The sequence below is a fragment of the Sciurus carolinensis genome, chromosome 14 (assembly GCF_902686445.1).
Source record: "Sciurus carolinensis chromosome 14, mSciCar1.2, whole genome shotgun sequence".
Taxonomy (NCBI): Eukaryota; Metazoa; Chordata; class Mammalia; order Rodentia; family Sciuridae; genus Sciurus; species Sciurus carolinensis.
The window spans coordinates 20,443,670-20,470,840 of NC_062226.1; the positions used below are offsets into that span (position 1 = coordinate 20,443,670).

Below are 27,171 nucleotides of genomic sequence, written 5' to 3' on the forward strand. Positions count from 1 at the left end.
AGAGGAGATGTCTAAGAAAAGCAGAGAACCAGATGGCTGGAAGAGGCCTGGCAATACTGGTCTTGACCCTGCTTGCTCCAAAGGGGACACTAAGCCCCCAGGAACCGATGCATTTGCCAGAGATCATCCAGTGAACACAGACTAAATGGTGCCACCGTGTCCTGGGTTTTCCCCATAACACACATTCCTTTTCCAGAGAATAGCAGGGCTATCGTCAGTGAGCCCAAGGGTTCAAAAGGAGCATATCACCAGGAAGCCCAAAAGACAGAGAGCCACAAGATGAAACCCAGGTACCCTAAGACATCCAGCTGGTGCAGTGTAGAAGGACGCAGCTGGGCAGCCAGAGTCCTGGCTTCTGGTCCCAGCTTTGCAGCTGAGTCGAATGTAGCCTTACACAAGCCCTTCCTGTTCTGCCTCGCTCCCTTCTATATCCATCCAAAAGGAAAACAGATTCCACCATCTCTAGGACCTTGGAGACTAAATGGGAAGTGGCTCTCAGGGTCCCCAGGGACCCAGCCCAGCATGGGTATGCCTCCCCAAGTGCACCTTCTAGAAGAGTCAGGCAGACCACTGGCTGAGATCCAGTTCCCCAGATCCAGCCTAGTGACACCATCTCAAGCGGGTCCAGGGAGGTGAGCGCTAAGCCTGTACGGTCTTTGCAAAGGACCATGAGCTTTGTGTTCACACCAGCCAGGGCTGCCCTTTCCACTTCCATGATCCAGCTTATGGTGCAGACACAACCCAGCCCAGCACCACCTCTGAGCTGGCTCTCCTTAGGATCTCAGCCAAGCTGAAGTCAAAATTCTCCCTGCTTCCCTTCCCATCAAACCCAGCCCCTAACTCCTTGGCTCTATGGATACAATCCTGACCTGCAGAGACTAGGGTCCCTCCTAAAGGGGCCCCTAAAGACCCTCTAGCTGGCAGTGCCCACTCTCTCGTCAGGCAAAGAGTCAGAATGTGCTAACCCACCCTAGTTAGTCAGGGCAATTCAATATCCCCTCCAAACATGCCCCAGGACCAGGCAGGGCTCTTGGGTGACTAAGGGATGAATAAGGCCACATCTTGCATAAATAGGACACAAAGCGGCCACCAGGAGTGCTACCACCAGTGGACCGACTTATTCACTCAAGTTGTGAAAGTTGGGTAGGATTAGGACCTGGAGGGAAGGAAAGAGAGGTGCTTTCCAGACAGAACTGCACCCACAAAGGCTAGGAAGATGAGCAGGAAGGCTGGGAAGCACGGTGGCTTTATTGCGACTGAGTACTGAACAATGGAAGCCACAGCAGAGACCTCTGGCTCGAGGCCCTCGTGGGCCAGTGCTTCCATGTCCTCCATCCTCACCACCACCTGCTTCTCAGAGGCCTGGCTGGACCCAAGCAAACCCTGCTGTGGAGCTTGTCTCCCTGGAAGACCCGCCCTGGGCTAAGCCATGCCACGTGCTAGGGCTGGGAAGAGGGGAGGTGTCCTTTGGCTGGGCACAGAGGACTCAAGGGGCCCTGGTGGAAACTTTGACTCTGGCTGCAGTGCGCTGGCGGGGATCCCGCAGGCACCAGGGGGCAAGCCTCTGCAGCTCCTTCCTTCCAGAGATGCACCCACTCCAGCCATCCTGAGAGGAGCCAGGAGCCCCTGGCCACAGGCCTGAGGGTACCAGGGTATGAAAAGTTTGCAAGAGCGGCCTCAGGGTCTGGCCATCCTGCTCTGAACCAGGCATCTCAAGCCAGGGGTGCCAGCGGCTTCCCACATGTCCTGTCGGAGGTCCTCCACCCTGATCTTGGCTCAGCCACAGACCTGCTGTCTAAACTTGAGCAAGGCTCTCTCCTCTCAGGGACTGGATTCTCCTTCCAGCCCTGGGCAGTAAGGTTCAAGAGTTTTTCCTGGACATCTTGGGACAAGGGTAGATACGTGAACCCTCCAAGTTGAGGAAAGAATTGGCGTTTGCTGCTTGGCAGTAGCTAGCTCTGTGGGGTGCCTGGGTCTCTAACCACTACCCTCTTCCTTCTGGGTCTCAGTTGGAGCCAAGAGAGCAGGTGCAAGCCCTTCCCCAGGGGGCTTGGAGCTCACCAGGCAGAGCAAGCCTGCTTGTGTTTTCAGAGGTCATTTCTGCAAAAAGCCAAGTCTCAGGATCAGAGACAACCCTTGAGACCAGCCCTCGAGACCCTCTCTTTCCCGGCCAGAGGAATAAGGCAAGCGCTGCCACCGCCAGTGCCTGGTGTGCGGCCAACATCCCTGACACAATAGCCAACACTGCTGGCCGAGCGCTCTCTCCCCATGCAGTGTCCTGACTTCTCGGTCACCAAACATTCCTCTTCTCTCCCAGAAAGAAAAGCTGGCCGACTAGCCCAGAAGTGGGGAGCAGCAAACAGTGGAAGCACGCCGCATGCCCCCTATCCCTGCAGGACCCCTGTCCATCACACACACACACACACACACACACACACACACACACACACACACACGGCTATCTCAGAACACAACACAACCGGTCGCAACATGCTTATCAATGGCTGCCCTGGGGAAGAAACAATGGAAACAGGGGCATGGGGTGGCTTGGACAGGAGCCCCCGCCCACCACACACACCCCTGTCACCAAGGCACCTACCCAGCACACTCCGGCAGGGACCCAGGCGACTCTGGGCTGCCGCTCCTGCCAGCCCGCCCGCCCGGGTCTCTGCCCGGCTCCTCCCGCGGGCGGGCGGCTGTGGTGGTGGCAGCTCTGGGCGGGCGGGCGGGCGGACGGCCGTGTCAAGCGGCTGCCTTCCCCAGACAGAGCTCCTTTGTGTCAGCAGAGCTATTTATGGACTTACCCAAGTTCCCCAGGGGAGCGGTACCTGCTGGGAAAAGCAGAACCAAATGACCAGGTTCCACCTCCCACATCTAGGTAGCGTTTTCAAAACCCTTGCATCACCCGTCCCTCCTCCTCTTCCTCCTCCTCCCCCCTCCCCCTCCCCCTCCCCTCCCCTCCTCCTCCAGCAAGCGCCCTTCCCAAACACACCCTGTCCAGCCAGCCGCTGCCACTCTGGAGGGAGGCTGGATTTCTTTCTTGCATCAAATAGAAAACTCTATGATTTCCCAAACCACTTTCACCCAAGAAGTCCAGGATGGCTCACGCAAGAGTCAGCCGGCCCTTCAGCCTGCGAGCAGCTGAGCGGGGCTCCTTACCTACACGCTCACGCTCACCATTGCTGGCCCCGGGACCCCTGCCACCAGCCCCCAGGGCCCAAGCTGGCCCCCAAAGTGCTGCTTTGGAGAGAGACAGCCATCCCTCCCAGCAGCAGCCCCTGACCCTGGGATCCCCAGTGGGCTCCACCCCACGCACATCCTGAGGGCTCCCCCGTCTGGGGCAGGGCAAAGCCTCCAGCTGCTGCTCCCTGGCAGGTCCAAGCCAATCACAGAGGCTTCGCTGTCACACCCCCACCCCCTCACTGATCGTCCCAGTGGATGGTTGCAACTGAACCCCAGTCTCCCTGCCAGCACAGCTGACACTGAGAATGCAGTTGCCCTGGTGGGTCAGGAAGTGGTGGCTCTGATCCCCACCAGGCAGCGCCCTCCCGGCACAGCTGGACGTACATGTTTTATAGGGCACTTTTTTTCTGCCAAACTCTGGAGAATCCAAGATAAGATCTAGAGCCTTCCTGGCATAATGACCAAGAGGAACCCAAGCACTACCACCACAAATGAAGGAGACATTCCTAACAGAGGAAGGTGGGGACTATGGAAAGGGTCCTGGACTGGGTGGCCAGGGTCCCTGCTCTAGTTCCAGCTCCAGGACTGACTGACTGGGTCCCACTGAGTAAGCGAATGCCCCTCCTTGAGCATTGTTTTCTGCATATGTAAAGTAGGACCGATGCCCCTGGGCCTGCCCAGCTGTGGACTTAACAGTCAGCTCAGTGAGCTGGCTCCCGGCTTCGCTTTCTAGAGCATGGATTCTGCAACGAGAACTGCGAAAGAGCTGGATCATGACGGGCACCTTTTGAGTGGGGATGATGACCACCCTCTTTATAGATGAAGACTCCAAGGTTCAGACAGGCAGATGGTTCCCCATAGTCACTCAGCAAGGTGGCTGTGAAGCCAGGATTGAAGGCCATCGGGTCCGTCACCGGGGTGTCCACTCTTCACCATGATGCTGCCCTGCTACGGCGAGAAGTGGCTTTACTAATACAAAGCCCTTCTCTGACGCTGTGACTGCTGCAATGTGTCATCTGGAGTTGATAAGCACCCCCTGGGCTATGCCTACACCATCCCATGGCCACTCCACCTGAGTGGAAGGCACCTGGGACTCAGCACGTTAACAGTGGGCACAAACAGCCCCATTCTCCTGTGCTCCCAGCCCCCTGCCTCAGCCACAGTAGGCTGAAGAGCTGTCCCTCAGTGCCTCTGAACGTGTCTCTGCCTGTCCCCCTGCTTCTTTGTTCCTGAGCACACACAGGCTGTAAGAGAACATCCTCTACCAGGGCCCACAACAGAACAGCCCTCACCTGAGTGAATCACTTACAGACTCCAACCAATGTTCATCTTGTTCCTGGGGACAGAGCCAAGCACTCCTTGCAGGGGCCCAGGAAGACTGCCATCCTACAGGTTCCTGAGAAGCAGGACCCACCCTTGGCCCAGGAAACCATGGAGGTGAGTCTTAGGAGACACCAACTCTAATGGGGCTGAGCAATGCCCGGGGCCACGGTTCCCAGAATGAAATTTCTGGTGCCTTAGATGAGAATCTTGGGTAGGAAGACTGGGCAGGGGCAAGGAGCCACTGACAGCAGGCCACCTATGCTGGAGGGCCTTGGAGACCTGCTCCTCTCACCCACGCACAGCCAGTGAAACAGAAATGCAGAGAGGGTAAGGGCTTCCCTCAGGGAAACAGAGCAACTTGGTGGCAAGGCAGGGAGCCCTGACTGCCAACGCCCTGTCCAATGCCCCTTCTACCACATCCCAGTGCTTCTCAGCTCTACATAAATGAGGGTGCTGCTCAGTGCAGGATAAATGGGGACCCAGCAAGTGGAAATATCCTGCTGGCCCACAGGCCACAGGGGTCAGCACCTGGGCATGCAGGGCCTGGGCCCCATTTGTTGCCCCACATAATTAACACTTAGCACTCTGTTGCCCTCTTTTAAGCCTTCTGATTACTGACTCATGAAATCCTCGGAACCCTACCAGTATTTCTAATACCCCCATTTCACAGACAGGTAAACCGAGATTACAAAACCTGCCAAGGTCACACACTGGCAGGTACAGAGCTGGGGATCAAAGTCCAGCCCACTTTCCACAGTGTCCTGTACCATTGCCCTGAGTGGCTCAGCCCACCAGGGGTGCTGAGAAGTCAGTTGGCTGTGTAGCCAACCACAGGTCAACTTGGGAGCAACTGGGAGCATCCCCAGAGGGACCCAGGTCCCATGTTTGGAGGACAGCAACCCGAGGCAGGGCTCCAGGCTTCAGAGAGGCCCCCAGGGAGAGGTAGCAGCCGTCCAGGAGGCTGTCCAGGTGCCAGGGACAGGCAGCTCCCCCACAGCCCTCACCGCTGCAAGGTTCCCTGGTTTGCGTTTCTGCTTCCACCGTGTCAAGCCCAACATGCCCAGGTTGGTGTCCCTAAGAGCCCTGCACAGACTCCCCTTCCCCAGGCAGGCTCCACCTGGGGAGTGACATCTTGGCAATGTCCCAGCCCGAGCTCTGAGCATGCTGGTCCACCTGGGCAGCACGGAGCTTTCGCTTGCGGGCTCGCAGCCCTGGTTTGGGGGGTCTACAGACTCCGTGCAGAAAGGCCCTCCCCACCCCAAAGTCAGTCAAGGAACTGATTTGTTGTTTGGATAACTGCTGCGCCCCTACTACGTGCTGGAGCTTGTGCTGGGAGCAAAGGCTGCAGAGCTGACAGGGAGGCGGCCTGCTTCCGGGATGGAACTTCAAGGTGGGTGTGGCAGATGCGGGCACTGAGGCAGCAAGCAGGACCTGTCCTACCATGCTTTGGTCTCTAGGGTCCTAACACCAGGGCGGGGCACACATTCTTCTGCTTGCTACAGCATGGACCTTGCTCTTCCTGATGGCGGGTGCTGTGTATTGGGCACACATGCCACAAGTGATGGGGTGGTGTAAGAAAGAGCAAGTGTCCTCAAGTTCAAGTTCACAAGGAGCTCTGGCTTGTAGCCTGCAGAATCCAGGTTAAGTCCCTTCCCCTTCCTCGAATCTGTGCTCCATTTATAAAATGAGGATGCTCGGGATGGAGCTCAGTAGTAGGGCACTTGCCCGGCACGCGTGAGGCCCTGGGTTTGATTTCCAGCACTACAAAAGGAAAAATAAAAAAGAGGTCCATATCTAAAATGAGGTCAGGGCCTAAGGGCCTCATTCCCTCTCCCTGCATGGTCAGTCCCACCCCCCTCTCGCACTAAAGGAATGAGCTCAATGCTACCACTTCCAGTGGCATTTGGAAAGAGAACAGTCTCTGGGGGGGTCCAAAAACTTTAAATGTGAATTAATAATGGACAAGTCACTTCAATGTATATGAGTCTCAGTTTCCCCATCTGTAAACAGGGTTACTACCATCTGCCTGACTGGGCCCTGTTGGGGGACCAAAAGAGGCAAAGCATGTGGAATGCCTGGCACACAGTAAGTGCTCAATAAACAGAAAACATCGAGGCTGCTGTTGTTGCCTATCATCTGCAAGTGGACAGAATTTATCTCGAGACAGTCAATGTAAACCATGATGTTCAATGGGATAATCTGCTGAGGGTGACAGGAGGGCCTGACATGTACTAAAAGCTGATAATCACTACCAATGACAACAGGCTGTGGTCATCACGCCCAGCTCATGGATCAGGAAACAGGCAGTCACATGGCAGAGCACCGGCACACCAGGCAGGAGGGCTCCAAGCCTGAGCGCTGAACTGCAAGTCCTGCCCCACCCCGCGTTTCCTAGATGTCTCTCCCCTGCCGTTGGCTATTCCTCAGCCACCTCAGGCTCCTGGGGTCTGCAGCTCCCAGCCACAGCAAGGAGAGGGCCTCGTGTGGCGATCATGAGGCCCCATGGAGCTGGCCCTGAGGACTGCCACTTGCTGGCTTCTGCCTCTGGCCTGGAGAACTTCGCCATCACCTCAGCAGGACCAGCCTGACCTTGGGTGACTGCAGCAGCACAGGATGGCCAGGAGCCATGACCATCTCCCTTCCTGGCTCCAGTCCAGTTGGCCACATGCTGGCCTGAGATTCCAGACTTTGGGGAGCAATCCTCGACCCACCGTGCTTCTGCCAGCTCCGGGGCCAGGTTGTGTCCTGACAACCTGAGTTCCTGGGAAGTGTTCAGTCACTGACTCAGCTCTGGGGAGGCCATCCCTGTGACCTTGGCTGCTAGAATCAGTCCACCCACTGCTTGGACCATTGGGCTGGAGCCAGGTTCTCAAAATAGAAGGTCAATGGGAGAAAAACTGAACTGAAATGCGAACTTTGCTACTGCCTTCTGTGAATTCTGGAGCAAGGCCAACCCTTTCTCTGAACCTCAGTTTCCCTATCTCTAAAATGTGCACATGGGTTAGACTTGATCAGTCCATTCCAAGTGTGGCCTACAGAATGGTGCTGGTTCATGAGTTGCTTATCACTGGTCTGCAATGTGGTAAGTAGCCAAACAGAAAGCGTCTAGAAACTTCCATGGCAACTTAACATTGCCACATCTAAGCATGAGATTAGTGACAGGTCCCATGGAGGAGGGTACACACTGGTGCCCATGTTATCAAACCCACCTAACAAACCACAACCCCTCCCCACCAGTGGTGGAAGAAGCCCTGACTGAAGTGTGGTTGAAGAATGTCCCCATTCTATAAGAAATCACTAACTCGGACCCTGTCATGCTTCTCACCCTGCTATGGAACTCACGAACAGTCACCATAACTGTCCCTCCTCCACTCCTTCCAGTTCAGAGTGGCATTGCCACTCACCTACTTGAGCCAGACTCTTGAGTGACATCCCTCTGCCAAACACCCTTCATCCATTAACCACCAGATCTCGCAGATCTCACCTCCCACACGTCACATGACTCTTTCATCTCTCAATCCCGGATGCCTGCAGGCTAGTCCAGACCATCATCCTCTCTCCCTGGTAGACACAGCTTCAACATCCTCCTCCACGCGGCCACTGTGAGTGGTCTACACCGCAGCTCCAACCAGCAGCTCCCACTGCCCTCAAGACAAAGTTCAGACTCCTTGCCATGACTTCTGAGGCCCTGCACCATCTACCCCGATCCTCTCCCAGCCTCATCTAGTGCTTCAGCCACCTTCCCTGTTCCATTCCTCCACCCACTCTGGCCTGCTTCGGGGTCCTCACCTGGGACAATCCTCATAGATCCGAAACCCTCAGAAACTCTCCTGATATCCTGACCACATCCTCTGGATGGGTGCTCTCCTTGGACCCTTTTCCTATTTGTCATTGATTTGTTCCACATTGTTCATAGTTAGTGATGTCTGTCTCTCCTCCAACTGTCCTTCCACCACACTAGACTGTTAGCTTTGGGGAGATGAGGACCATGTTGGCTGATGAGCCGAAAGGGAGAGGACATCTGAGATTGTGCCCGACCAGTCTCTGTTCACCCCTCTTTGCCATCTAAGGGACTACACTTTCCTCCCACATTCTCAAATCAGATGATTCATATGGAGTTGACCCATCTCACACTCCAGAGATGGACATGTGACCCAGGCAGGCCTCAGCCAATTAGTTATCCCATCCCGCTGTCTGCAGTGACTGGGACTGGTACATACATGATCCAACATGGGACTCAGGCCCAGGGTCCATCATTGAAATGGTGGACGGAATCAAACTGTAAGGTTGTGACCCTGGTACTTCTGTCAGCTCCGCTGCCACCACTGAGAAGTGGGCAACACATAAGTAGGAAGAACCAAGGCATGGAAAAGCTGAGGCCCGTTCTTGGTGACGTTGGTCAAGGTCCTGAATCCAACAATGCATGGAGGCAACCATCCATAATCCAGTGCGCTCCATTTATTGGACAAAGCTAATCTGAGTTGGGTTTTTGTCACTTGCAACTGGTAAATTCCTGACTAATATCTCACTAGTGCTAGATGTACTTGCTCATTCATGAAGTCACCCAGCCACCAACATTCAGCAGAGAGAAGATGACTAAGTTTGCTCAATAGGAAGAGTCATCTGGGGGCTGTTTAGAGAGGTGACTAATGGACAGGAGGAGGCACAGGGAGATCCACCTGGAGACCATGTAAGAGTCCCAGTGACAGAGATGCGGCCTAGAGAGAGTGGCTGAGACAGAAGGAATGGAAGAGGGGGGAAGATTCCCAACTCTAAATGCCCTGGAGAATCTTTGAGAGCCCCTGCCTCTCTCTGGGCCTCAGTATCCCAATATGACTCAATCTGTCATTCTAGAACCTAAAGGTTTTGGGCAGATTACATATTATAGCAAAAGGAAAGCACACTCCATAAATGTTAGGTGCCAATATCATTACTGTTGTCAGTATTAGGAATTTCAAAAGAGGAAATTGAACACATAGTCCATAAATACTTCCAAAAACCAATAGAAAACTTCCTTGAGCTAAGAGAAGACTTGGGTCTTCAGACTGAGGGGGCTTACCATGGTAGTACCCAAAGAGAACAAGTAACTAGAAATAATCTGGTGAAATTTCCAAGTATCAATGATTAAAAAAAAGAAATCTTTCCTGTTTCCATAAAGAAATTTAAGAGCTTCAAATAAACAGTGTGATTCTTACAACACTAAAACTCAGAGACCATAGAGCATGGCTCTCAGGTTTTCGGGGAGAAGGACTATTAGCCTAGAATTCTTACCTAAGCAAACTACCGTTCGTGCATGAGGGCAAATGTCTTCAGGTTTGTGGTTTGTACACCACTCCAGCCCCTTTCTGGAAAAAATTACTCAAGGAAACACTCAGACACAAGCATATCGAAGCCCAAAAGCCAAGTGAGACATGATGAGGTATGAGAGAGAGAGACAGCAAGCAGAGAAGCCAGACCTTTTATAGACTTAACTACCGATAACAGAGTTGAGAGTTAAAAGCAATTTTAAATAAATGATTCTTAAAACACAATGCAACTAATGTTTTAAAATAGTAACAATCAGAAACTAAAATTCAAGATGATTTCAACACTACCTAGGAGGTCTGGAGGAAAGGAAAGAGAAGTACCGGCCAGCCGACCTGCTCATTATGGGTTGTAGGAGTTGAGGACAGACTATTGTAGATCTGCTGAAATGCCTGATGTTGAAATATGTGTGGGGAGAAGGTGAAAGGAAAACCGTTAGCTGCCTAGAGTTAAGATGCAGAACTTCAGAGGAGAATTTGTAGAAGAAAATGGAGGCTGGCCCTGGGATGCTTAATACCACTGAAGCAGCAGGAAGTAACAGCCAGGACACCTCAACCCAATGCCAGTGGAGACAGGTCACCGCAGTGGACAGCAGGGTTCAAAATCCACCCACCTCTGTGTGAAAATCTGGTCTATGATAAATGAAAAAAAAGGAAGAACAGCTCAAACAATAGGGTTGGAAAAACTATTCAACTGTCTAGAGGGAATAAACAATGAGAGTTAATCCATCTGACACCAGGCACTAAATTAACTGTAAATGAATTAGAAACACAAAGATAAAAGTTCAAATGACAAAAAGGGTAAAAGTACTAGAATAAAATATTCCTCACTATCTCAGGGTAGTAAAGACCTTAGTAAGCATTAGCCACCCCTACCCCCCCAAAATTGATAAAAAATATATTTATATATTATATATTTATTATTGATAACAAATACATTTATTATTTATATTTATTATCAAAAAAAGATGAATATTTGAATGATAAGTGATGGAATCAGTAAGGTCAAAAGGCAAACGACAAACTGGAAAAGTCTTTACATCCTATACAAAAAGCAAATATTCTAACCATATAAAATCTCTTACAAATAAAAAAATCAGGCCAATGGTATGAACTGACAAGCCAAAGAAGAAATACAGATAATTAATAAACATAAAAAGAAGCCCAACCCCATTAGTAATCAAACAAATGCAAATTAAGATGGAAGGTAATTTTTCACTTCTCATACCAACAGCATGGAAAGAATAGCATCCAGGGTTGGGTAGGGTGCAGGGAAACAGGCGTGTAGGGATGCAAAGGGTACATGCATCTTACCACTGTGTTCCTCTGTTTTCTTATCTATGAAATGGGAATAATAACAATAGTGCTGGGCAGATTACATGTGTGGACAGAAGGAAAGCAATGTTAAAGTATTTTGGTAGTGTGGGTCACTCTCTATCCCACAGAAAAGCGCAAGAGGGACTAGGACAGTCCTTGGAGGCTCATTCCAGCATTGCTCAAAATAGCAAAGCATTAGAAACAACCTAACAGTGCATCCATTAAAGAATTATGATAAAGATGGAGAACTTTTAAGTACCAATGTAAAAGATTCCTACGATATAGTAAGTTTTTATATTTAAGTTACAAAATGTGAGTAATACAATATTATTTAGTAAAATAATGTGTGTATGGAAAAGATTTGGAGAAACTATACCAATCATTAGTGGCTATTGATGCGGAAAGGGCTGGAAGAATTGGGGGGGGGCAGTCTTGATTTTATTCAGTTCAGTTAAATTTAGACTTATGTGTGTGGGCAGTGCTAGGGATCAAATCCAGGTCTTCACCCATGCTAGGAGTTATGGTTTGGATGAGATGTCCCCCGAAAGCTCATGTGTGAGACCACCCAGGAAAGTTCAGCTGTGGAATGACTGGATTGTGAGGGTTGTAACCTAATCAGCAGATGAATCCACTGATGTGGATTCACTGGGTGATAACTGTAGGTAGGTGGGAGTAGATGGAGGAGGTGAGTCACTGGGCTGGGGCATGCCTTTGAGGTTTATATTTTGATCCTGGAGAGCAGAGCATTCCCTCCCTCCCTCTCTCTTTCTCTCCCTCTCTCTGCTTCTTGGCTGTCATGTCCTGATCTGCTTTACTTCACTATTCCCTTCTGCCATGATGTTCTGTCTCATCTTGGGTCCAGAGTTATGGAGTTGGCTAGCCACGGACTGAACTTCTGAAACCATGAGCCAAAATAAGCTTTTCCTCCTCTAAATCGTTCTTGTCAAGTCTTTTGGTCACAGCAGTGACAAAGCTGACCAAAACAACAGGTAAGCATTCTATCACTGAGTTACAGTCCCAGCCCAAGTTCATTTTCTTTTCTTTTCTTTCTTTGTCTTTTAATACAGGGTCTTGCTATGTTGCAGGACTGGCTTTGAACTTACAATCCTCCTACTTCAGCCTCCTGAGTAGCTGGGAGGACAAGCATGTACCACCCATACCTGACTTCCAGCCCAAGCTTATAAGTTTTGTACAAGTTTATACAAGTATGTTATCAGTTAAAGCACATATATAATGTCAAATAAATAAATATTTCCATTCACAATATAAATAAAAATTTATATTCCCTCAACTAGGTAACAAAAAAATGTGCAAGTCATACCTGATTTTTTTTTCAAAATTTTGCCTGGGAAATATTTTTAAAGATTTGCATGAATGAAGACATATGACCTATTCCCAAATGAGAATATGCTATTGTAATGATTTGAATATTCCCATTTTTATATATTTTAAAGTATAATTACAATAGAAATTTCAAAGTGATTTAAACCACAATGAGATACTACTTCAAACTCACAAAACAAAAATATATCAAAGAGATCTTTTGGGAGGAGCAAGAAGGAGAGGTAGGACCTGAATTATAAAATCATGATAAAAAAAAAATACTGAATTTCATTTAAAAGAATAAATATATGAGAATGCAGAGAGAAGGGTGACAATTTTTAAAAGAAGAGGACTTATCCAAAAATGTATAAGCATTGGAGCAAATAACTAAGAAAAATGGAAAATATTCTGCCTTGTACTATACACCAAAGTAAATTCCACACAGATAAAAATGTTAAAAGTTTAAGGACAAAACTATAAAGTTCAAAGGGGTGAATACCACAACGTGAATGGCAAAAAAATTAAATTTATAGATATGATATTAGTCATCAAGAAAATGCAATTTAAAACCACAATGAGACACTACTTCACACCCACTAGGATGGCTATCATTTTTTTAAAAAAATTGGAAAAATAATAACTGTTGGCAATAATGTGAAGAAATTAGAATCCTCATACATTGATGGTAGAAAGTAAGATTGCACGGTCACTTTGGAACAGTCTGACAGTTCCTGAAAAAGTTAAACCCTTGGCCCACTTGACCCAGAAATTCCACTCCTAAATATGTACCTAAGAAACAATATCGTACGTCCACACAGAAACTCACACATGAATATACGGTAGTAGTATTCATAACAGTCAAAAGGTGGAAACAACCCAAATGCCCATACTGATCAATGGTTAGATAATACATGGTCTAACGTGCAATGGAATGATACTCAGTCACAAAAAGGAATTAGGGATTGATACACACTACAGCATGGATGAATGGAAGATCGTTATGTAAATAAAATAAATAAAAGAAGCTATTCACAAAAGGTCAAATATGTGATTCCATTTATATGAAATATCCAATATAGGCAAATCTATAGAGAAAGAATGTAGATTAGTGGTTGCTTCGGACTGGAGGAGATGGGGGAATTAATGGGTGAAACTACAGGCTATGATTTCTTTTTGAGATAATAAAAATGTTCTAAAATTGTAGTGATGGTTGTACAAGCCTGAATATGCCAAACATCATAAACTCATATACTTTAAGTGGGTGAACTGTATGGTACTTGAACATCTCTATTGTTACCAAAACAATTTATAGATGTGACTATCTATAAATCAGAATTACCTGTAGCTTAAGAAATAATAAAATAGCCAGGTGTGGTAGGGCACACCTGTAATCCCAGCAACTCAGGGAGGCTGAGGCAGGAGGATCGCAAGGCCACCAAGGCCAGCCTGGCAACTGAGTGAGACCCACCCTGTATCAAAATAAAAAATAAAGAGGAGTGGGGGTATAGCTCAGTGGTAAAGTATCCCTGAATTAAATCCCCAGCATCACCAAAAAAGAAGAAATAAAGAATAAAAGTAAAAGGCTAGCATACAAATATCCTTATTATATAAAGAGCTCTTGGTGAATAAATAATTAAATGATAAATAGCCTAACTGAAACATGGGCAAAAGATAGGCTACTCCCACAAGAAGCAATGTAAATGACTAAAAGACTATAAATAAATGTTCACATCTCCAGTGAACATATTTTAAAACACAGTATGCAGGGTACATCCACCCTGAGTGTGCAGGGAAATGGACATTCTTTTACCCAGACCTCTTGGTTCCCTGGAAAGCAGGACTTTCAGTGCTAACTAGGAAAAGACCCATCAAGGCAGGACAATCTGTTCCATCAAGTTGGGGCTAGAGGTTGGTCCAGGCCTTCCGAAGGGCAACTTGGAGGTAGGATCAAGAATCCATTGCACACACACACACACCCACTGACCCAGAAATTGCAACAAAGCATTCGTTCTTTCAACAATTATTTATTGAGCATCAAACATGTACTGGGTGCTGAACTGGATACTGGGGACACCAGCATTTATCTATAAGGATTTTCGTCTCAGGTGTTTGTAACAAGGAAAACTGGAAACAACTTGAATGATGAACTGTTGGAGATGGTTTAAATAAAGCGTGTTTCATCTACATAATGAATTACTCTTCAGGCACTAAAAATGATGTTGTTAAGAATAACGTGGATATACTACATGAAGAGAGCAGGTTAGGAAATCGCACCAGTAACCCCAATTTACAAATAAAATATATATGTATGTAAACAAATGCCTGACAGGTTAAGTCCCAAAAGCTAACCGTAGTTATCTCTGGGTGCTGGGATTAGAGATGTACCCCATTTCTTTCTCCTGGTTCATCTGTATTAAATGTTTTTATTATCATAAACATCAATTATATGAATCACTTTTGCAACACAACAAAAAAGGTCAACTGCATTAAAAAATATGCTAATAATCCTGCCATGTCCCCAGGGGATGAGGCCCCAAGTTAGGGGGTGACAGAGTCATGCATGCATTCACTGCTCCATGTCATGACAGCCTCTCCTGTTAGCATTGTGCTCCTGCCACCACCCTCTGATCGTCACAAGGGTCAGCATGACAAGTGACCTTGCCTCATTTTGTAGTAAACTCACAGCGGTGAGAGGCGGCGCAGGCATTGGAACCCTGGTCTCTGCCTCTATACCCACAAGCCTCTAGCTGCCTCTGCCTGTTCCTGGGGAAGGACAGAGACAGATCCCAAGCTGGGAGGCCCCCTCTCAGTTCTATGCTGGCCCTTGTCTTCCTCCCTGCAGAGAGCACAGGAGGTGACCAAAAAACAAGTCGGCGAGGGAGGGGACATCAGCAAGGGGAAGGCATGGTGCTGACCGAGGTCAGGGCACAGAGTGGACTAGCCAGGGACTCCGCCTGCCGGGCGACACTCAGGAAGCCCGACTACATCCGGTCCCAGGAGTTCCCAGGCCCTGCGAGCCCAGAGGCAGTGAGAGAAAAGCTCTCAAGGCCTAAGGCTGCCCTCTGAAACAGCAGGAGGAAAACAGCCTTCCTCTGGAACCTTCTCCCCAGACTAAGTGACTACAGGCCAGTCCTCCGGCTCTGGATCTCCAGGCCCTCCTGGTGTGGTGGGGAGGGGAGGGGAGGGCTGATGCTCCAGGACCCTCCCAGACCTGGATTCTGAGAGTCTGTGGGACTTCCTCACAGAGGACCTGACAGGAAGAGGAAGGGGGCGAGGAGGCTCCACCCTGCTCCCAAAGGAGCCCCCTCCTCTTCCCCTCAGGTGCCGGGTCCCACTTCTATTTTTAGAACAGACCACAGGGAGCGCCTCACCTCCACCAGCCCCCACCACACTAGGAGCTCCAGGTAAAACACAGCAGCCCATTCATTCCACTCCAAAAGAATGTGCCAGGAATTTCTAGACAAGCCAGCCGACCAGACAACCTCTCCCCACGCCATTAGCTGGCCTGGTTTCTCACTATTTCCACTACCGCCCAAAGTGGTGACTTATATTTCCTAATGACAACTCTGTGAATTGCTGAAATGAGGAGAGCCATGTAAGACTATCTGTGCCCCCCTCCATGCCCCCAACCCAGCAGAATCTTCAAAAGTCACCACTGTGTGCCCTGAGCCAAGCCTTGCCTCCCTTTAGGTTTGGTTTCTATAAATCGCCTTGTTGATCAATTGATCTCAGCAGGGGACAGTGGAGGACTATTTTTTTTTTTTTTTTTTTTTTTTTAGCTCTTAGAAGAGTCTATGTTAATTCTAGTTACTCGACATAAATACTGTCTTCTCTGCTTTGGGGTATGTGCTGGGTTGTGTTCCCAGAGTCTTCTGAGAGTTGATTATAGGTCTCAGAATGCATTTTCCATTGAAAATGGTGTCATAAATCCTGGTCAGCTTCCTGGGCTACTTTCCCCTTAATCTTCGTCCACGGAGGAGAAATGGTAGAAAACTAAATTGCAATAACAGAATTAAACACGAATGGAAAAACCGCTCATGTTTAAAAGTCACCTTTTGAGAAAATTTCTCTTTGGTAGCATTGTCTTGAGCGATAGAAGACAGATGTCAAAGGCAATGAGAAAATCCACAGCAACTTCTGGGGAAGGGTCTGCAGGAGAGAGACTTCCCACCACTCTAGAAACCAAGGCACTGCACACTGATGACCATAAATTCCACTTGAAATTAGCCTGATGCTGTAGACCAGTGCTGGCGAGATGGAAGGGTGCGCGTGTGCGTGAAGTTCAAATGCGTCCTGTGCGAACCAGACCCCCTGAGCAGAAAGGAAGGTGCAGGGGAAGGATGTGGGCTGAGAGCTCCTCGCGCTGGCCTCTGAGGGCAGCCTGGAAGAGGCAGCCCTGGGTGAGATGGAGGCAGGAGTGGGTTTAATTTGGGGTGTCTGTCATGAGGATCTCATCTGGTATAAGATCCACAAGCAAACCTTGCGTCATGAGTGTGTGATGGATATTAACGTGGTACATGTGCACACGTCCACAGCGTACTCTCTGATTCATTGCAAAAACAAAAATGTCTGCTCTTTTTCTTCCTTTTCTGAGTGCTGAGGCTTCCTGCCCATTCTCCCCTCTGCAATCCAGTGTGGAACTCTCTCAAGGAATCAGGTATGTGTCTGGAGACAGTGACAATGATGAGGAACTTGAAGTAGTTCCAGCTGGCAATCAGGGTCTCTACCTTTTGGAGGGGGTAGTTACTCTATACTGAACCCTGTTGTTATGTCTGAATAGTTTGGAATCTGATGACTCCTGGAGACCATCAAAGTTCAATTCCCTCATTTTTCTTGGTAAGGAAATGGATGATCAGAGATGTAAAGCAATTTGCCCAAGGTCATACAGTAAGTACCAACAAATCAGTATTTGAACCAAGAGTCTCAGAATTCTACTTTGGTTTTTCTGTGAGACAAGGGGCTCAGTGAGAGGGGAGCCCTAAAACGTGGGGAAGAGAACCGTAACAGCAGCTCTGATGAGGTTTCCTTTCCCTCTGAGGATACTCTAGGTCAGCATGGGAACATGGTGCTATCCTTGACTTTGATGTGAACCTGAACAGATTGCTTCATAAACCAATTGAGAATCCATCCCTGCTTTGGTATCTGCAAAGCTGGGGGCAGGTCAACACAAAGCTCTGAGCAAATTCCTCTGACCTGAGTTCTAGTCCTGGCTCTGATGCTCACTTGCCCATGACTCTGGCCAGGTCACCTCCCCTTTTGGATCCTGTTTCCTCCTCTAATTTCTAGAATGTAAGAGCCCAATTCAATTCTACAACATCTACTGCGCACCTACTATGGGCCAGACAACATTGAAAGACAAATAAAACATGGCCTCCACTTGCCCCAGGGGCTTGTAGTCTTACAAGAGATAGCTCTGCCTGATACACCATGCTCAGGATGAAACTCCTCTGATTAAGCACAGGGGGAGGCAGTGGCTTCTGATGCATGCCTGAGAAAGGTGTCTCAGAGGAGGTGCTAAGCCTTGAAGGTAGAGGCTGGCAGCCAGGAAGACAGTAAAGACGCAGGCGGCAGCAGGCAGAAGGAAGAGCCTACCCATGAACAACACCGGGACTCGGGAGCAGGAGAAACAGACCCCCGTGGCCAGGCTCAGGGGCAAAGCAAGAGGGAAGAGCAGCCAGGAGAACCCGGAGACCTGGGCTTTATTCCTAGGACCACGGCCTGCCCCATGGCTTTTAAGCAGGAGTGTGACTGTCCAGTCACCCCCCAGCCCTTCCCAGTTGGGATGGTCTGTGGTTGCAGGAAAGCAGCATTAGAACAGAATAATCAAAAGCCAGTGTTCTGGAGCCAGGCTACCTGGGTTGCCATCGGAGCCACCACCAGCTGTGTGACCTTGGGCAAGTTTCTTGACTCAGTCTTCAGCTATAAACTGGACATAATGGGAGTCAATGTGTAACAGAATAAGGAACCTCATAATACCGTAGTGAGGACTGAAAGAGATACTGTGCGTCCAAAGCTGGGCACCGTGCCTGGCTCACAGTGTGAGTGCTCTCATAAAATGACCTAGCTTTATCACTCTAACCTTAAGCCAAGGAGCTGGGACCAGCTGGGAGGACGGCAGGCAGCCCCCTTCAGAGACAGGCTCGGGAGAAGAAAGCCAAGACAGCAGAGGTAAGACTGGGTTCTGTTCCTTAAGAGGGAAAAAGAACAGCAAGAAGGCAGAGACCAAGAGCAAGACTGCGAAGACAAGTCTACCCACAGCAGACCAGCAGCCAGGGAGGAGGAGAGCAGGGCTTGTCGGCAGACCTGGGCCGGCTCAGGTCAAGGCCTCAGCAGTACAGATGCTGAGCCAGGCCGCTGTGCCTCTGGCAACGTTCCAGGGCATGCCCAGGCACCAGCGTGGTGCCTGCTGATCCTAACGGGGAAGGGGCATAACCCAACCATTCCAGTGCCCCAAGAACCCGTCTTAGGAGCTCAGTCTTGCCGGTCACGTCGGACTTGATTCAAATCTTTTGGGAAAAGATCGATCTTCTCAGCCTGTGCCACCCCACAGGTAAATGAATACTGGAAGTTTCTTCTTCAGTAAGCAGAGAATAAGGACTTGTTGTACTTGTCCCCAAGGCATCCCGCTACAGTTAGATGGACCATAACTTCTGACACACAGGTAGCCGCCTCCTGTCTCCTCCTGGAGGAGGCAAATGACTTCTTTCACTTCTATCCCTAAAAGCAAACCTTTGCCCCTAGAAAGAGCAATCGATTGGACTGGAGGACTCATTCAGTCTTAGCTTGAGGGCTGGTTTGGTCTCTTACCAGCTGTGTGACCTAAGAGAAATCACTTAACTTCTCGGAGGCTTGGGCTCACTCATCCTTAAAACAAGGCTACCAAGAGGCCCAGGGGAGATAACACCTGAGGACCCCAGCTGCTGACCCCAAATCTCATGCTGTCACTGTGGGAAAACCCTCCCACATTGCAAAACTGCCTACACCTCCACTTTGTAGAACTCTCTTGGTGCCTCGGTGCTGTGTGTGACAAATGAGGGCTTTGGTGGCAGAATTTAGGGACAGAAAAAACAATAAGACATACACAAATTAATGTCATTATTTCCAAAATGTCTATGTTGTCCCAACTCCGAAAGGGCTCAAAGATCCAGGCATGAGAGCTTGCAGGAGAGGTGTTTCAAAAGACCAGGAGCCTGAGACATAAGACGCCATGAAATGGGATCAGAGGGTGTGTGGGAAACTAAAAGGGTCACTTTGTATTCAAATGACACAGATGGCCTTTTCAACAATAAACAGTTGTGCTCCCATGCTCCCAGCTCCTGAGCCCAAGACACCACACCAAGACAATTGGCCCATCAGGAAAGAGGCCATTGTGTGCTTCTTAGCATGATTTATGTGGTGGGGAGGGGCCGGCCACGTTTCCCGTGATTATGACTCTCAGAAGCGATTTCGAAAGCTTGTTCATCATCTTGAGCAGCTGGGATGGACTGGGATGCTGGGATGCCGTGGCCACCAGGTCATATTTCATCTTCTCGAGCCCATGGAGCCAAATTAATTGTAGCATCGATTCACGAGGCAGAGCAGCAATGGCACTGTGGCTCACCGCAGTCGCTGGGCAGGCCCGCCCACGGCGCACCAGCAGTGTGGGTCCCCGTCTCCGCCCTGGGACCTGGACAGCAGCAACTGCTCCACACATCAGCTCATCAGGACAAGCTGGGAGGTGAGCCCCAGCCTGGGGCTGGGCACTGTGCTCAGAGTCTCCATTTCTCTGGCCAGAGCTCCTGTCCTCTGTACCTGTCTGCTGGACAGAGCTAGGTCACCAGGCCCAGGGGAGACAAGCTTGCTGCCTTCCCAGACAGGCGATTCTCTCATGCCTCACATTCCCCTTAATGTCATTTCGTGAGGGAATCAAATGAAATCAAAGTGCAGCCTGCTGTCTGTGCAGACCCAGCTGCTCACCCGCTCAGATTCGCCCTGCGGGTCAAGCCCTGGTTGGCAGAGATGTTGTGTATCCCAGTCCAGGCAGCGTCTCTCCCTTCTGGGCACGGGCATTAGCCTGGTCACCAGCAGGTCCATCCCATCCCCTGTGAGACAGTCAATTCAATGTCTGATCTTCCCTACACTGGGAAGAAGACACACGGAAGGTAAGCGACATATTCTCTTCTAGGCCACCATTTTGGGGTTCAGGTGGTCACAGCAGCTGTGCAAACTCACAAGAGCACAGGAACCCTCTCTAAAGACACTGGCAACACAGAAGTTTCCAAGGGCAGGGGCTTCTCTGGCCTGAGCCATCTCTCCAGCCTCTCGGTTCCCTTTTCCTCTGCAAATGACGCTGGTCTTACAGATTCCCTTTTGCACATGAGTGTTGTCCCTCAGACCTGTGACCTTGGCAGTAGAAAGGATATAACGACTGCCCAACCCTGAGCTCCAGCAGGGGCTCCCGCAGGCAGCCCTTGGGCTAGGCTCCCATCACTGTCCCTCAGTGGTCTTCCTTTCACCTTGTGATAGGACAGTCTATGAGAGTCACTAAGCCACACCAGCCCCCTGTCCCTGACCCTTAGGAGCTCTGCAGAAAGCAAACCAAGCAGTGTCCAGAGCAGGGTTCCAGTTTCCCACTGGACCACTCAGCACAGCACGGAGGCCACCCCTGCCAAGTCCTGGGGGCTGTGAACCTTCCCACCTTGGCCAGACTGAGCACCACTGCCCCCAGCTCCAGGAATGCTCCAGAACAGCCTGGCCAGCAGGCAGCTCTCTGAGGAAGGTTCTAAACCTCACTCACACCACTGAGAAAACAAGATGGGCTGGAAGACAAGGCAGGTGGTGCGCTGGGGGTGGGGCTCTTCTCATCCCAGAGCCTGGCATTCACACACTCACCACCCCAGTCACCCTCCAGGATAAGCCATCACCCCTCACCCGGAGGACTGAAGGGACCCCTAACTCATCTCATTCCCTCTTGGGCCCCACGATACACAATCTGACCTTATAGAAAGGTACCTGAGACTGACTCACTTCCTCAAAAGTCTTCCGTGGCTCCCACTGTATCTAGAATGAAATCAACATGAGTCCTGCAGACCCAGGCTGGCCCTCACCACTAGGGATAGCACACTGGGCTCTCTTCACTCCGCCAGCACGCCAAGCTCCCATCACAGGAACCCTCCGTGTGTTGCTCCATCTACCTGGCACACGCTCTCCCAAGCCCGTGACTGGCTAACTCCTTCCAGCCACAGGTCTTTATAAACTTCCCCACCCCATACACAGCAAGCCAGACACAGCGCCCTCTAGAGGCATCCTTAGGCTCCTGCACAGGTTCTGCAGCTTGTGAGCACGTGTTGGTGTTGATTTATTTGATGTTCACTCCCTACTAGGACTAGTATCTTGATGAGGGCGGAGGCCACATCCACCTGGTTCTCCACAGTACTCCCAGTTCCTAGCACTGAGCCTGGCACAGAGGAGGTGCCCCAATTGTCCAATGAGTGAACGCGCGAATGTGTCCAGATGAAAATGAGCGCCTCGGTAAGAGACATCTTCCAGCAGCAGTGGGTCAGGCGTTCTCCATCGGGGCGACCTCTGCACCCTCTCCTGCTGCCCCCAGGCAGGTGCCCGGATGCCATGTAGTCTCCTTCTCCAGGGAGGGAACAAGCTTCTGCGTCTTCTCCATCAGGGTCTTCCTGCTGCCAGTCTGCACATGCGCCCGGGGCCTCTCCCGCCATTGCTCCTGTTGCCAGTCCACACACACACTCAGGGCTGCTCCCTTCGGATGACCCTAGGCCCACCATCTTGGTCCTCTGTTTTGGGTCCAGTTGAGGTGAGGTTACTGTGTGGTAGGGGATGCCCCAGAAAGGGTTAAGTTGCCAGAAGCAGAGTCCCGCCCTTGGGTTTGCTCAGCCAATCAGAGTCTGTCCTGATGAGGTAAAGCTTCTATCCTGGGTAGCATTGGTGGAGTTGACTGGCCCCATCTCCTGCTGGAGAGAGCCGAAAGGGTGGAGTTTCTGTGGAACCAGATAGAACTGGAATTAGCTTGCTGTCTACTCTCAGGCCAGGCCTGCCTGGCTCCATGACCTGCCTCCGATCCTTTCTAAGGCATTCAGATGGACCCCGGCATCTCAGAGACCTGTCTCTAGCTGACCCCCAGGAGATGACAAGGTAGCACACACCTCGCATCCCATCCGGGAGAAGCCTGGCAGCCAGAGCAGACCCAGGAGGCCTCAGTTTCCCCGCCCGGGTCCTGAACTCCAGCAGGTGGCTACCAGGAGGTGGCATGGAGCAGTCATCACACGTGCTCAGAGTGCCAGCACTGGCTTCAGTAAACAAGGACACCAGATGAATCTTCCTAATCAGACATCATTTACAATAAGCGACGAGAATGGCAACAGCAGCTAGTTCACAGAGATCTTCTTGTGGGCCGCTTTGCCAAGCGCATTACGAGTTTGATCCTCATAAGGACCCCGTTAATCCATCCACTTTACTGATGAAAAACTGAGACTCAGAGAGGCGGGGTGGCCTGACTGAGGTCACGTTATCACTACGTTACTTTGAAGTATCTGTTGCCTTAGCTGTCTCTGCCACTAGACTGCAGTCTGCCAAGGACAGAGTGTGACAGAGTCCTCTATGTAGTCCCAACATGGAGAGCAGGGCCTGCCCTGAGGACAGGGCCAGTCCGTGCTGACCTACACCCTCTCCCTTGTCAGTCTGAGGGCTGAGGCAAGCCTACTCTGCTCAGAAGCTTCCAGGAGCTGAGCCCGGCACCATGCATGGGCATGCTACCATGAAACACACCAAGGCCCCCAGGACCACTCTCAGACCCGCAGGCGTGGCCTTTTATGCTGAGATCACCACTTCAATACCCTCATCACCTCTCCCCAATTAGAAGAATTCTGTAAGGACAGGAACCAGGGCTCGTTCCTATCTGTGACTCCAAAGGACCTAAACCAGTGTCAAGCACAGAGAACACTTTTTTATGTACATATTTGATTGAAGAGCTCAAATAATACAGAGCTGCCTCTCCCCACCAGCCTGGAACATCACTGGCCACAGCAGGGACCAGCTCTGTGCTCATCTAGATGACAAGCAGCACAGCAGTGTTAGGTGACCATGCAGAGATCTCAGTGTGCGCGGTGCAGGAGGAAGAAAGGTGGACGCCCTCCAGGGACAGGTAATGAGGCAAGAGAGGGGCGGAGTTCCCCAGAGGAAGGAAAAGGAAGCTGGGACAGGAGAAGAGCCACCCCTCTGATGGTTGTCAGCGAAGAGCAAGCAGGAGAAAGGCAACTGAGTCCCCAGACGAGGGATGCTGAACGAGTTAGCTGCTGCCTGCCTCACTGGTCCATCCTGCCACAGCCGGGGCTCTGCACTCTCAGGCCACCGGCGCCTCAGACATGCTGCCGTTCCACCTGCTAGAGATCAGGTCTGGCCTCTGAGGCAGCAGGTTTCACAGGAACTGGACCAGAAGATGGAGTGGAGTTACGCAGAAATCTTCAGGAAACTAGATGGGCCCTCAGCTTTCATGATCGTCACCTAGCTGGAGTGCAGAAGTCACCTGATCAGTACCTAGAGGGGACCAGCTGAGGCCATGGCGGCAGTGGTTGATGAAGGTCACACACAGCATGGGTGTCTCCTATTTTTTGAGTCCCTCCTTCTCCCTTCCCACATCCTTCCCAACAAGTGGTCATTTTCAGAGCAAATCGCACTTATTTCAGTTGGTGAATCAGGAAAGAAAGGTCTATGCCATCCTTGAGATGGCTGAAGAACTCCCTATCCCAAGGGGCCAGCGACGCTGTTGGGGTTTGGGGTTGGCACAAGGGTTGGGGTCTGGGAAGGGGCAGCACGGGGATTTCAGGAGTTGCCTCACAAACTCCTCCCTCCCCAAGAGGCATCTGAAGGGGGCGGGTGCTTAGCAGCAGGAGGTAGCGCTCCCCTAGAGAACACTGGGGAGTGAAAGGCGACAGCCTGGGCAGGACTCTAGGTGTCCGTCAGGCAGGGCCTTGTGCTGCAGCCAGCCCTTGGAAGGAAGTTTAAGGTCACCCTGAGACAGTGCAAGTAAATGATAGGTGGGCGCGCTGGACAGCCACCTGGGCCCAGTCACTAAGGTCACTGAAGCCTTCCTGGACTGATTTCAGCTGGAGAGAATGGTATTTACTGGAACTTCTCTTGGGAAGCCTTCTGTAAGTGACCAGTAGGAATGAGTTGCGAAGGCTCTGTGTGTGGTAGAGGCAGGGGTGGGGGATGTTGAACAGAGAGCCATCCTGGGTCTTCACTCGAGTGGGTTCCATAGTTGCCTTGTATGGAGGGTGGGCTGGAGGAGGTACAAGTCTGGGGCAGGGCCCGGTCTCAGGCCCAGGAGGCAGTTCTGGGTTTGTCCCAGCAGCTGGGCACCTCCTTCACCTTCTGCCAGCTTCTCCAGCTTCTCCACTATCCACATGTATAAAAAGCTAGTGTGGCAAGGTGTCCAAAGTGCTAACTGCTTGGGAGGCCCATGGATCTTGGGGGATCCTGAGGCCAGGACCTGGGGCCCTTCCAGGGTCAGTCACCAAACCGCAACTGTCTCAGACACAGCCAGCCTTTGGGTGCTGTCAGGCCCACACATTGATAGGCTATTGCTGACATGCTCCAGAGCCAGCCCACTCTGAGGCTGAGACTCAAAGACCTCTTCCCCCACAACAGAGGAACTGAGCCCAAAGAAAAGAAAGCAGGAGGAACATTCAGACGTTTAGCAACCCCCAGGCTGCCCCAGGGAAGGGGGCTCCGCCTGGACTCTGACTATGGCCAACCCTGAATCAGTGGGGCAAGGCAGCCTGTAGCCACAGGACAGGTCTCTTCCCAGAAGAAGAACCTGACAGTGAGGACCAGCCAGTGCTGCCTGGGGAGAAGGCAATGCAGTAGAGTGACTAGTCTAGGGTCACACTGCCAGTCAGTGGTGGAGTGTGCCTGGGAGGTCCACTGTCCTCCGATGTCCTCCCACTATCCTCCCTCACCCTTGCCCCTGGTCAGTGTGAAACAGAACGACTCTCAAGTCCAAGATGATGGAACTTTCAGATTCTCAGTCCCTTTGCAAACAGCTGGGGAGCTTCTGTCCACCACTGACAGGAGAGGCTGCCAGCCCCCTCGTGAGCCTGGGCACCTGGCCCCGCAGGCTGAACACTTCGAGCAGCGACAAGGCCAGCAAGTGAACAGGCTGCAGCTCCCTCTCACTTCGCCTCTTCCCCCAGGCCCCAAAGCACCCCTCAGCAGCTTTTGCAGCCAACCACGCCAAATTCCAAATGGCCAGCACATTTAGTGAGAGAAGGGATCTGGAAATCTTACAAACTGTGCCTTACAGAGGCAACAGGGTGTCAAAGGTCCAGCACCCATCACGCCCATCCCCGGGTACTGAGCAGTTTCCACTCCCCTGACACTCTAGTGGCCAGTCCCCAGCCTCCAGCAGTTCGAATTCAGCTCCACTTGGCTCTGGCCTGCATCGAACTACGACTGGCTCTGCCGCAGCATGCCTGCCTTGGGCCAGTGTTAAACACCAGTGCGCTGCCCCTAGGCACGGCCTACCCAGTGGCAGAGGGGCCCGCCTGCCAGGCAGCAGCAGGGAAGCCAGGCCAAATTAAACCTTGTCACAGGCGAACCAAACAGCAGAGGTGAGAATTGACGGGTCAGGCTCGATTTGGCTCCTCCACTCTTCCCGAGCAATGTCAAACCCACTCAGCAGACCTGAAGAAAAGCCCAAGGGGCAGACCTTCCAGCGCAGGCAGCTTGCCAAGAGCTCGGTGCCCAGATCTAAGTGCCAAGCCCAGGCTGGCCCCCTTGCGGGGGCCTGAGGACCAGGTTGGCAGAGGGGAAGCGAGGCAGCCAGGGCCGCAGCGGCTGGCGAGGCCCTTACCTTCCTCCCCGGGGGCGATGCTGCCAGCTGTTGCTGCTTCGCGATGTTCTCCGACAGGCACCAGCACACTCTCTTCTTCTGCTCCTGCGAGTGCGCCTCCAAAGTGAATAAGCACTCTGCCTTCTGACGTCAGGGAAAACAGAGAAAGGGATGGTCAGGGCTGCTCCCTGGCTCGAGGGGCTCCCAGGCCCCAGCCATCTCTGGACTCCAGAGGGCGAGGCTGCGATGGGGAAGGGAGCGTCTGCTAACAGCCACAAATGCACACTAATCCCAGGTGACGTCGAGGCAGCCAGAGGAGCAGGGAAACAGTTCTGGGACCAGCTGGGAACTGTGCACCACTGGGTTGGGTTGGGGGAGGGGAGGGAGGCAGTGGCTTCCTACACAGTGGAGGTCTGTGGACAGGGACGGTGAGGTCACCCCCGGGGCAGGCAGCACAAGGCTGCAGCTGGGGCGCACTCGGAGAATCCAGAGGGCCGAGGTCCCAGGCTGATGCTCTCTGGAGCCAGGGCCTCGCCCCACTCAGAGAAGCCCTCCCGCTCTCGGCACACTCCTCTATCACAAGGTCAAGGTGGGATGGACTGGATGGATGCCCCAGCAGAACCCGAACAGCAAGTCCCTTTGAAAAGTGCTGGACAGGCAGTCACCCTCCTCTGTAGTCCACCGCTGCCTGGCACATGAGCTGGGTCTCATCCATGACTATTGAGCCCCACTAGGGTGGTGACACCTCTGGCACGGCCATCATTTAGATCAAACCCTTCTAGGAAGGCCCTTTCACCTGGGCACAGCACAGTGTATGGAAGTCCTGACCTCAGCAAACTGGCTGCATGGAGAAACTTTCAAGAGGAGGTCAGACCCAGGCCAGCT

The 27,171-nt window shown here is 51.2% G+C and overlaps 1 protein-coding gene across 6 annotated transcripts in view; it reads right to left on the reverse strand.

Moving 5' to 3' along the window:
• Rgs3 (regulator of G protein signaling 3) overlaps nt 1–27,171 on the reverse strand; it is a 118,364-nt gene that overhangs the window by 28,945 nt on the left and 62,248 nt on the right. For 2 of the 6 annotated variants that reach the window (XM_047524114.1, XM_047524117.1), the window contains 2 exons: nt 26,308–26,430; nt 16,184–22,435 (listed from right to left, as the gene is read on the reverse strand). In XM_047524114.1, coding sequence (XP_047380070.1) covers nt 22,328–22,435; nt 26,308–26,430 — 231 coding nt within the window. In that variant the 3' untranslated portion in view covers nt 16,184–22,327. Of the gene's footprint in view, nt 1–2,599; nt 2,777–2,804; nt 2,910–16,183; nt 22,436–26,307; nt 26,431–27,171 lie in introns of those variants that run through there. The other 4 variants (XM_047524112.1, XM_047524113.1, XM_047524116.1 and 1 more) reach the window with 3 other exon arrangements.